This window comes from Strix aluco, chromosome Z, assembly GCF_031877795.1.
Source record: "Strix aluco isolate bStrAlu1 chromosome Z, bStrAlu1.hap1, whole genome shotgun sequence".
Taxonomy (NCBI): Eukaryota; Metazoa; Chordata; class Aves; order Strigiformes; family Strigidae; genus Strix; species Strix aluco.
Genome location: NC_133971.1, coordinates 69,791,717 through 69,803,916, shown reverse-complemented (window position 1 = coordinate 69,803,916; position 12,200 = coordinate 69,791,717). Strand labels below are relative to the sequence as shown.

General features: G+C 35.9%; 1 protein-coding gene across 1 annotated transcript in view; it reads left to right on the top strand.

Annotated features, from left to right (window-relative positions):
- Nucleotides 1–11,682, top strand: part of HABP4 (hyaluronan binding protein 4) — a 31,058-nt gene extending 19,376 nt beyond the window's left edge. Inside the window, exons 6-8 of the mRNA XM_074811772.1 lie at nt 8,031–8,199; nt 9,938–10,111; nt 11,162–11,682. Coding sequence (XP_074667873.1) covers nt 8,031–8,199; nt 9,938–10,111; nt 11,162–11,218 — 400 coding nt within the window. The 3' untranslated portion in view covers nt 11,219–11,682. The remainder of the gene's footprint in view (nt 1–8,030; nt 8,200–9,937; nt 10,112–11,161) is intronic.
- The last annotated feature ends 518 nt before the right edge of the window (nt 11,683–12,200 follow it).

Here is a 12,200-nt window from a genome sequence, read left to right as displayed (position 1 = left end):
TTCCCGCCAAAAATTATGTTTTTCCCGCCAAAAATTAGTTTCTCCCGCCAAAAATTAGTTTCTCCCGCCAAAAATTAGTTTCTCCCGCCAAAAATTAGTTTCTCCCGCCAAAAATTATTGTTTTTTCCCGCCAAAAATTATTGTTTTTTCCCGCCAAAAATTATTGTTTTTTCCCGCCAAAAATTATTGTTTTTTCCCGCCAAAAATTATTATGTTTTTTCCCGCCAAAAATTATTATGTTTTTTCCCGCCAAAAATTATTATGTTTTTTCCCGCCAAAAATTATTATGTTTTTTCCCGCCAAAAATTATTATGTTTTTTCCCGCCAAAAATTATTATGTTTTTTCCCGCCAAAAATTATTATGTTTTTTCCCGCCAAAAATTATTATGTTTTTTCCCGCCAAAAATTATTATGTTTTTTCCCGCCAAAAATTATTATGTTTTTTCCCCCGCCAAAAATTATTATGTTTTTTCCCCCGCCAAAAATTATTATGTTTTTTCCCCCGCCAAAAATTATTATGTTTTTTCCCCCGCCAAAAATTATTATGTTTTTTCCCCCGCCAAAAATTATTATGTTTTTTCCCCCGCCAAAAATTATTATGTTTTTTCCCCCGCCAAAAATTATTATGTTTTTTCCCCCGCCAAAAATTATTATGTTTTTTCCCCCGCCAAAAATTATTATGTTTTTTCCCCCGCCAAAAATTATTATGTTTTTTCCCCCGCCAAAAATTATTATGTTTTTTCCCCCGCCAAAAATTATTATGTTTTTTCCCCCGCCAAAAATTATTATGTTTTTTCCCCCGCCAAAAATTATTATGTTTTTTCCCCCGCCAAAAATTATTATGTTTTTTCCCCCGCCAAAAATTATTATGTTTTTTCCCCCGCCAAAAATTATTATGTTTTTTCCCCCGCCAAAAATTATTATGTTTTTTCCCCCGCCAAAAATTATTATGTTTTTTCCCCCGCCAAAAATTATTATGTTTTTTCCCCCGCCAAAAATTATTATGTTTTTTCCCCCGCCAAAAATTATTATGTTTTTTCCCCCGCCAAAAATTATTATGTTTTTTCCCCCGCCAAAAATTATTATGTTTTTTCCCCCGCCAAAAATTATTATGTTTTTTCCCCCGCCAAAAATTATTATGTTTTTTCCCCCGCCAAAAATTATTATGTTTTTTCCCCCGCCAAAAATTATTATGTTTTTTCCCCCGCCAAAAATTATTATGTTTTTTCCCCCGCCAAAAATTATTATGTTTTTTCCCCCGCCAAAAATTATTATGTTTTTTCCCCCGCCAAAAATTATTATGTTTTTTCCCCCGCCAAAAATTATTATGTTTTTTCCCCCGCCAAAAATTATTATGTTTTTTCCCCCGCCAAAAATTATTATGTTTTTTCCCCCGCCAAAAATTATTATGTTTTTTCCCCCGCCAAAAATTATTATGTTTTTTCCCCCGCCAAAAATTATTATGTTTTTTCCCCCGCCAAAAATTATTATGTTTTTTCCCCCGCCAAAAATTATTATGTTTTTTCCCCCGCCAAAAATTATTATGTTTTTTCCCCCGCCAAAAATTATTATGTTTTTTCCCCCGCCAAAAATTATTATGTTTTTTCCCCCGCCAAAAATTATTATGTTTTTTCCCCCGCCAAAAATTATTATGTTTTTTCCCCCGCCAAAAATTATTATGTTTTTTCCCCCGCCAAAAATTATTATGTTTTTTCCCCCGCCAAAAATTATTATGTTTTTTCCCCCGCCAAAAATTATTATGTTTTTTCCCCCGCCAAAAATTATTATGTTTTTTCCCCCGCCAAAAATTATTATGTTTTTTCCCCCGCCAAAAATTATTATGTTTTTTCCCCCGCCAAAAATTATTATGTTTTTTCCCCCGCCAAAAATTATTATGTTTTTTCCCCCGCCAAAAATTATTATGTTTTTTCCCCCGCCAAAAATTATTATGTTTTTTCCCCCGCCAAAAATTATTATGTTTTTTCCCCCGCCAAAAATTATTATGTTTTTTCCCCCGCCAAAAATTATTATGTTTTTTCCCCCGCCAAAAATTATTATGTTTTTTCCCCCGCCAAAAATTATTATGTTTTTTCCCCCGCCAAAAATTATTATGTTTTTTCCCCCGCCAAAAATTATTATGTTTTTTCCCCCGCCAAAAATTATTATGTTTTTTCCCCCGCCAAAAATTATTATGTTTTTTCCCCCGCCAAAAATTATTATGTTTTTTCCCCCGCCAAAAATTATTATGTTTTTTCCCCCGCCAAAAATTATTATGTTTTTTCCCCCGCCAAAAATTATTATGTTTTTTCCCCCGCCAAAAATTATTATGTTTTTTCCCCCGCCAAAAATTATTATGTTTTTTCCCCCGCCAAAAATTATTATGTTTTTTCCCCCGCCAAAAATTATTATGTTTTTTCCCCCGCCAAAAATTATTATGTTTTTTCCCCCGCCAAAAATTATTATGTTTTTTCCCCCGCCAAAAATTATTATGTTTTTTCCCCCGCCAAAAATTATTATGTTTTTTCCCCCGCCAAAAATTATTATGTTTTTTCCCCCGCCAAAAATTATTATGTTTTTTCCCCCGCCAAAAATTATTATGTTTTTTCCCCCGCCAAAAATTATTATGTTTTTTCCCCCGCCAAAAATTATTATGTTTTTTCCCCCGCCAAAAATTATTATGTTTTTTCCCCCGCCAAAAATTATTATGTTTTTTCCCCCGCCAAAAATTATTATGTTTTTTCCCCCGCCAAAAATTATTATGTTTTTTCCCCCGCCAAAAATTATTATGTTTTTTCCCCCGCCAAAAATTATTATGTTTTTTCCCCCGCCAAAAATTATTATGTTTTTTCCCCCGCCAAAAATTATTATGTTTTTTCCCCCGCCAAAAATTATTATGTTTTTTCCCCCGCCAAAAATTATTATGTTTTTTCCCCCGCCAAAAATTATTATGTTTTTTCCCCCGCCAAAAATTATTATGTTTTTTCCCCCGCCAAAAATTATTATGTTTTTTCCCCCGCCAAAAATTATTATGTTTTTTCCCCCGCCAAAAATTATTATGTTTTTTCCCCCGCCAAAAATTATTATGTTTTTTCCCCCGCCAAAAATTATTATGTTTTTTCCCCCGCCAAAAATTATTATGTTTTTTCCCCCGCCAAAAATTATTATGTTTTTTCCCCCGCCAAAAATTATTATGTTTTTTCCCCCGCCAAAAATTATTATGTTTTTTCCCCCGCCAAAAATTATTATGTTTTTTCCCCCGCCAAAAATTATTATGTTTTTTCCCCCGCCAAAAATTATTATGTTTTTTCCCCCGCCAAAAATTATTATGTTTTTTCCCCCGCCAAAAATTATTATGTTTTTTCCCCCGCCAAAAATTATTATGTTTTTTCCCCCGCCAAAAATTATTATGTTTTTTCCCCCGCCAAAAATTATTATGTTTTTTCCCCCGCCAAAAATTATTATGTTTTTTCCCCCGCCAAAAATTATTATGTTTTTTCCCCCGCCAAAAATTATTATGTTTTTTCCCCCGCCAAAAATTATTATGTTTTTTCCCCCGCCAAAAATTATTATGTTTTTTCCCCCGCCAAAAATTATTATGTTTTTTCCCCCGCCAAAAATTATTATGTTTTTTCCCCCGCCAAAAATTATTATGTTTTTTCCCCCGCCAAAAATTATTATGTTTTTTCCCCCGCCAAAAATTATTATGTTTTTTCCCCCGCCAAAAATTATTATGTTTTTTCCCCCGCCAAAAATTATTATGTTTTTTCCCCCGCCAAAAATTATTATGTTTTTTCCCCCGCCAAAAATTATTATGTTTTTTCCCCCGCCAAAAATTATTATGTTTTTTCCCCCGCCAAAAATTATTATGTTTTTTCCCCCGCCAAAAATTATTATGTTTTTTCCCCCGCCAAAAATTATTATGTTTTTTCCCCCGCCAAAAATTATTATGTTTTTTCCCCCGCCAAAAATTATTATGTTTTTTCCCCCGCCAAAAATTATTATGTTTTTTCCCCCGCCAAAAATTATTATGTTTTTTCCCCCGCCAAAAATTATTATGTTTTTTCCCCCGCCAAAAATTATTATGTTTTTTCCCCCGCCAAAAATTATTATGTTTTTTCCCCCGCCAAAAATTATTATGTTTTTTCCCCCGCCAAAAATTATTATGTTTTTTCCCCCGCCAAAAATTATTATGTTTTTTCCCCCGCCAAAAATTATTATGTTTTTTCCCCCGCCAAAAATTATTATGTTTTTTCCCCCGCCAAAAATTATTATGTTTTTTCCCCCGCCAAAAATTATTATGTTTTTTCCCCCGCCAAAAATTATTATGTTTTTTCCCCCGCCAAAAATTATTATGTTTTTTCCCCCGCCAAAAATTATTATGTTTTTTCCCCCGCCAAAAATTATTATGTTTTTTCCCCCGCCAAAAATTATTATGTTTTTTCCCCCGCCAAAAATTATTATGTTTTTTCCCCCGCCAAAAATTATTATGTTTTTTCCCCCGCCAAAAATTATTATGTTTTTTCCCCCGCCAAAAATTATTATGTTTTTTCCCCCGCCAAAAATTATTATGTTTTTTCCCCCGCCAAAAATTATTATGTTTTTTCCCCCGCCAAAAATTATTATGTTTTTTCCCCCGCCAAAAATTATTATGTTTTTTCCCCCGCCAAAAATTATTATGTTTTTTCCCCCGCCAAAAATTATTATGTTTTTTCCCCCGCCAAAAATTATTATGTTTTTTCCCCCGCCAAAAATTATTATGTTTTTTCCCCCGCCAAAAATTATTATGTTTTTTCCCCCGCCAAAAATTATTATGTTTTTTCCCCCGCCAAAAATTATTATGTTTTTTCCCCCGCCAAAAATTATTATGTTTTTTCCCCCGCCAAAAATTATTATGTTTTTTCCCCCGCCAAAAATTATTATGTTTTTTCCCCCGCCAAAAATTATTATGTTTTTTCCCCCGCCAAAAATTATTATGTTTTTTCCCCCGCCAAAAATTATTATGTTTTTTCCCCCGCCAAAAATTATTATGTTTTTTCCCCCGCCAAAAATTATTATGTTTTTTCCCCCGCCAAAAATTATTATGTTTTTTCCCCCGCCAAAAATTATTATGTTTTTTCCCCCGCCAAAAATTATTATGTTTTTTCCCCCGCCAAAAATTATTATGTTTTTTCCCCCGCCAAAAATTATTATGTTTTTCCCCCCGCCAAAAATTATTATGTTTTTTCCCCCGCCAAAAATTATTATGTTTTTTCCCCCGCCAAAAATTATTATGTTTTTCCCCCCGCCAAAAATTATTATGTTTTTCCCCGCCACCCCTTTTGTCTTTTTTCCCCTGCCTTTTCTTTCTTTTCTCCTCAGCATCTCTTTAAGGGCTTCCCATGTAGATCATGTAGTTTAGACCTCATATCTGTCTTGCAGATGAACTTTCTACCTGTTCTCATGTAGAAAACATTACTCAGTTGAGACCTTGTTCCACCCTATCAGCACTGACGTCTTGGGTTACCTCCAATACTCTTGCACAGTTTGGGGTCCCTCCTTCAGAGCTTCTGCTTTGCTAGTGGTTCTTTCTGTATTTGGGCGGCTGATGCTTTTTGCCTGAAAGTACGTGTTTCTGCATGTCCTTGGGACTACCTGGTGGTGGTTGTTTTGGTTGTTTGTTTTCAAATCACTGGCTTGGTCAGTCAGTCCTTCAGTATTCTTGAACACTTGCGCTATTGCCCTTTTCTTTTGCAATTGTTGTGCCATAGAAAATGCAGTACATGTATTATACATTACACTGCGGGTAACAGCACAGAGCTGGCCTTAAAGCCCCACTCAGATGTTTGTCCTACTGTTGCAGATTGAGAGATTGACAGCTACTTCTCAAGTACTTGTTGCAACGAGTTCTGTTATCCTTCTACAGCTCTTGCCAAGACTGAAATAGTGTCTCCCTAATGTGGTGAAAACTTCATGGGAGAGGAGGACAAAAGGCTTCCTAAAGTTCAGATCTGCAGTGTACTGATTCTGTCCTGAGGTAGTTGTTTAGGAAGAGATTAAACCACTTTAATAGAGCCCCTTTTTATTAGTTTACATTCTCCTTTTTTTTTTTTCCTTCCCCTGGGTGCTTGCTTTTTCCAACACCTATTCCCAAAACTGAAACTTCAGATAATTGATCAAAAATTATCTGGCTTCTTGCTCTTGAGGATGACAAAATGTTTGGGGTGCAGTTGGTTCTTAATGGTCTTATACATGAAACATTATCTGTTGTTGTTTTTTCAGAAGAAGCTGCATCTTTCACCAGTATCCTTTTTATTTAAAGCATTTATTTTATTTTATTTACCGTTAATTTTTTTTCTTAACAGTCCTTCTAATATAGTTTCAGATCTTCTTAATTAGTATGGAACTTCAAGCTGCTTACCAGTCTTTTAACATTTAACTTCTGGTTAATCTAGCTGAATTTTCAAAATAACAGGGCATGAAGGCATATCAGAGGGTAGGCATATGGTGCAAGACTTGCATATTTTTTATTTTTCTGTGAAGCGCATTTAAAACTGTATTCATCCTATTCATCCAATCAGTTCTGCTTCTACCTGTCATATACTGGGTGCTTCAAGGAAAATATTGGATAATTTTGACTGGCAAGAAACAGAATGTTTCTCTGCATGATCAAGGAGGAAGAGATACAGGAAGAGATATAACAGGCCAGTTCCTATATATATGCTAGTTCTAAATGTACAGAACACTCCCAGCAAATGTGTGTGTTCTGATGGGGTGTTTCTACAACTTCAAAAACAAAATGTGCAGTTCACTGACTGTCATTTGATTCTGCATCTTTCCATGATAAATTTCCAACTTGCATCTAATCAACTGTGTATTTCCATTGGAAAAATCATCAGCATTTGGTAGAAGAAAACTTGGAACTGTGATTGAGTGAGGAAGAACAAATCCATGGTTCTTCCACCAGAAGGGACTTACTGAAATGTTTTTTTTTTTTTTGCAAAATCGGTGTTGGGGAAATACTTAACCAGGTTTGACCGCTATTGTGATGCATAGCGGTTTTGTGTGGAAGAAGAGATAAATGTTTTTTCAAGTGTCTGGGAGCAATCACTGCAAGTTTTCCTGTAGTTCCTGGTACCTGGCTTGTTTCTGCAGGGGAAGAAGTGATCTTATGGTGATGAAGTGAGTTGTGCTCCCTGCATGTGATGCTGCTTAGTAAGGAATAGCTCTCTGCAAATATCGTTAAAAGTACACCTGTAGTGTAGTGTTTAGTTTTGTCTTATGTATCTAGTCTTATGAATACAGACATAAAGCCTTGGACTCTGTCTTTACAGTTCAAAAATATGCAAGGCAAACTCTGATGTACTCCATATGTTCTCCTTTGTGACAAATTAAAACTGGACTAGGACTAATCTGGTTTTGCAAGGTGATAAATACTGTTTCCTTGTGTGCTACTACATCTGACAAAAGAAATCAAAGAAGCATCTTGTGAAATTAACAAAGGAAATGTTAATAATTACCTAGAAGATCCCATGGTGTGATCATCGTGTCTTTTTGACTGAAAGCTGCACTGAACCGTGAATCCATCTCATATTGTCATCCTGCAGTATGAGTCAATAAAACATGCAATTAGGTTGTTTTAAAACTTCTTGCTATGCTTTTTTATTATGGCTGTATTTGCTAGGAGTTGATCCACTTTTAAACAGTAGGGTTAAAAATATGCCAGATCAAAACACAGCCTGGTTTTGTCTAGAATCTGAAGTGCTTGAACTTACAATGAGACTGGATAAATACCAGAACTTACTACAGGAGGCTGGAGATAGCATTTGTTCATACAACTATGTTCAAATAGGCCATAAGTATATTTTCCAACTTATATTAATTTAAAACTTGCACATCAAGTTACTGTGGGGAATAAGTGAAATTGAGGATAGTAATTTGGTGAGAAACATTCCAAATGTTTTGTTTAGTATCCTTACTTTAGAGATTAGTGTTCTTGTTCATCCTGGCATGTTTTTTTTAATGGTTTTTACTTTACAACTATAAACCTTTAGAGTTGCTGAAGGAGAGCCAATGGAAGAAGTAGTTCAAGAAATGACGTTAGATGAGTGGAAAAATCTTCAGCAACAGAATCGACCAAAGCCTGAATTCAACATCCGGAAGCCAGAATCCACTGTTCCTTCCAAAGCAGTGGTGATTCACAAGTCAAAATATAGTGATGATGTAAGCATTGCCTCAGGAATTCTGTAAACTCTGCTTTATGCCCAGTGTTAGGAAACTGTCTCTATTCTTTCTCTACTAGTTTTACTATAATCTGAACAGATTAGAAATCAGTATCTAAACTCTGTTACTGTAATGACATATGTGCCCCAAAACTTGCTTTAAACTTACCGTCTGTTCATTTTCTTCTCTCAGATCATCACCCCTATTTTGTATGCAAACACCTAATATATGAAGTTGTTCTACTTTATGGCTCAATCTTAGCAATATAAAACTTGTGTCCTTGCTGCTGCCACCTATGTAGATCTCTGGTAATGCTGCTAGAGAAACTTTGGTTTACTAAACAATTCTTATCCTAACTTTGAATCCAATTTAGCTTACTTGCCAGTATACGCTTCCATGTATGTATTAAATTTGGGTTTTGTCATCTGTTAGTCTGGATGCTAAGTGTCCTATTTCTCATCTGTGCTGGATCCCAGATTTCATTGTGCTCTTGAAATATATGGATTTTTTTTTTTTTCAGTTTTAGGGTCCTGCTTCTTAGAAGTAACTCTCAAGAGCTTGTTCTGTAGTAATGTGCTTTTTTTGCCTCCTTTTCCCCAATTTTTATTCCATGATATTACTGGGATTGACATTTCAGGGACAACTTCTAGTTGATATAATTGGGGAGAGAGGGGAGGTTTCTTACTTACAACTACATGACAAGTTCCTTACTTATATTTCAGATTCTGGGCATAACAGAAGTATGTTCATATAGTTGTTGTCTAGTATGATGGAATTCTCATCCTTAAAGTCTGCATGCACATATGAATACACATATTATCCTTTGTCTGGTTGTAATATTAACATCAAAACTTGCAGCTTTTTAAGCCTTAATTGTCTTAGATGACTGAGCTCTTCCAGGGACAGACACTAATACTGAAGTGACCTGTGCCCTTTTTAGCATGCCTTTTGGTGGTCACAGTTGCTGTTATCCCCTCTTCTTTCTCTGAGGGGGATGGTGGTGGGGTGGGGAAAGTATCTTTCACAAGCTCTGAAGAGAGTATGCAAGTGTGTGAACAGTACATGGTGGTTTCTGTTCTCTTTGCCTGTGAAGTTTCTTGGCTGGCAGTATCAAGGGGCCTTGTCAAAATGAACATAAAATAGGATGTACAGGAACTGTGTGACATGGACAAGTCAAATCCCTGTGTTAGACATTGAATAAAATAAGTGATTCATCACTCCATGGGGTGAGTTTATGTATATGTTATCATTACTACAGCGCACATTAAAATTATGATGGGAAATAGGAATACACAGAGTTAAAACAGTAATCTCCTAGCTGCAGACAAATAGACTGATAGATCGATTAGTGGTCAAATACTGTGCTTTACTATGGCCTTTTAACCATTACGTGAAGATAATTACAGGAGTAAGTAGCTTAAGCCTTATTCTCTGGTCTCTTAGAAAACCTCATGGGTGGGATTTCTGAAAAACCTCTTCAGTGCTACAGAGCTGGTACAGAAGACTTTGTTGCCAGGACTCCCTGAGCCAACAAAGAACTATCCCAGACATCTGGGAAGCTGCAATTGCCTCACCTCTGTTAAAACCCTGTGCAAGTTAAGGCCTGTCTTTTATTCTGGATGTCATCTTCATTTATCTGCTTCTTAGTCTGTAATACAAGTGTGCATGTGTATATGTATCAGGGAGGGGAGAAGGCTGTATGTGGAAGCTGTTGGCTTTAATCAGATCTTCTTTTTAGTTGCAGAAATACTTTGAAGATGACTCTCATGTCTTTCGAAGACCAGTGAATGACATAACATCTCAGCTGGATATTAATTTTGGGAGTCTTTCTCGCCCTGGCCGTGGATCAAGAGGAGCACGAGGTGGTCGTGGCAGACGAGTTGAAGAGGCAGGACCGCGACCAGAAGTAGCGGTAATGGCTTTTATGGTTTTTGTTGTTGTTTTCTTGGAGATTTTTTTTTTGCTTGTTGGAGGGTGTGTGTGTCCTGCCTTCTTTCATGTGGAATTACTGGTTTCCATAATGACAGGCTTGTTTCTAATTCCTGCCTCATAGTAAGTTGGCCTGGTTATTCTGAGTTGCTGACCCATACCATGTTACTTAAAATTAAATACTGGTTCAGGCTTACCACTCTTAACACATAAATTTCAGAAGGTCTGATTACTAATTGCTGTAATGGTAACTAGAGGAAAGGATGCAATGAAGATTTGTTTCTGCAATGGGTTTTGATATAAATTGGGAAGTAATTAAAATAACTAAAGGCTTGTATCCCTTACAAAAAATTTCAGTGTAGTACAGTAATAGTACTTTGATTATTGAGAGTGAGATCAGTAAATCTGGGATCCTACCAATGAAACAATCCTACAGCATCCTACATAATGATACAAGTGTTCAATATAATCAATTAAAAAAACCCTTCCACTGACCTTTTTCTTTAAAAAAAAAAAAGCGTTTCTGCACTGAAAAACAACATCTTTATTCTTCATACTAACTGAAGGTCTCAGTTTACGTCTGTCTAGTATGAGTAAAATACTTTAAGGTTGGGAACTTACAGAATGATACGGAAGTGATTTGATTCATTTGTTTCATCTGTATGAAAGAGGCTCTTTGTCATAACAGAGCACAGAGTTTAAAACTACAATCTAACATGTGCAGTAGCCTTAGAATGTAAAAAGATAATCATGCTGCTTCTAAAAACAGACAGTGTTTTAGATGAGATGTCTTTACTTTTTTCTTCACTTGTGATCTGGTCCTCCCCAGGCAGTAGATCAGCATTATAAATACATTCACACTGAAGAAATTATAGTAGTCTTAACTTCTGAGATAATGCTTAGCATTTCTGTGATACTGATGGATACAAAGCATTGAATAATGAACCCTTTTCAGGGTAAAATACCTATGCATAGCTATCAGAAGCTTCTGAAATGCATTAATTTTTATAAAGCTTCCTTTCTTACTTTGTAGGTGCAGCTTGTTGCTCCAAATCCTGACGATCCTGAGGATTTTCCGGCTCTAGTTTGAAGAACCATCATGAATGGTGCTATCTCAAAGTAACTTTGGTGTATCTGTGAAGAGACCAGTTTTATGCTGGTGCGGATAAAGTCTGTTTCTACTGGAAAGGTGGTTTGGGTGTTTGGTGTGGAATGATTGCAGCCCTCTGCTAATGGAGTTGGGTTCTGGAGGTACCAGTGGGCTGGGATCCTGTCACAGGTTCCAGTATCTGCCTCCGTGTTTGAAATTCTGTGTGAAGGCTTACAGTACTTCACTACAAGTCTTCAAATGAAGTTCAAGAGTACAGTGTTTAAATGTGTATATAGAGTTTATATGAAGTTCTCCATGACACCATGGTGAAATGTAAACTGTACAATATGGTCTGCACTTGAGACTGTACTTAACTGCACATTTGAAAGCTGCTTTCCCTGTTTCTTTGAAGTGTGTATTTCACCCAGTCACAGAGTTTGGCAAATAAAGGAAAGTGTCCATTGGTTTGGGTTTGAGGTATTTAGTTTCATGAGTCAGAGTAGCAGATTGAAGCTTTTGATATTTGGATGTAGTCTCAAAAAAACAAAACAAAAAACCAAACCCACAAAAACCCACTAAACAGCAGGCCTTACTCACCCAGAACTGTACTGAACATCTCTCTAAACAGAAGTGAGCTTTAAAATTAATTGCTTAATTGCTTTGAGTTGATAGGTAACCATAAATCTTGCTTTGGTAACAAGATATAATCTACAACTACTTTGAAGATGTTGAAGGTGAAGTAAAGTAAGAATTTTGAGCTGAAGACAGAACTAAACTGTTAAGGGAGTTTTTTATTTTAGCAGGAGCAACTACAAACTAAGATGTTTCATGCTTACCAAGAAGTTTGTGTGGCATTGGGGATGAGGTGCAATGTCCTTTCCTTGCAGCTTTAACATACTTCCTCACTTGAGCCAGATACCCCAACTTGTTACATGTCAAAGGGGACACTCAGTGCCATTCTTGGGGATCTGAGAAACAAGAA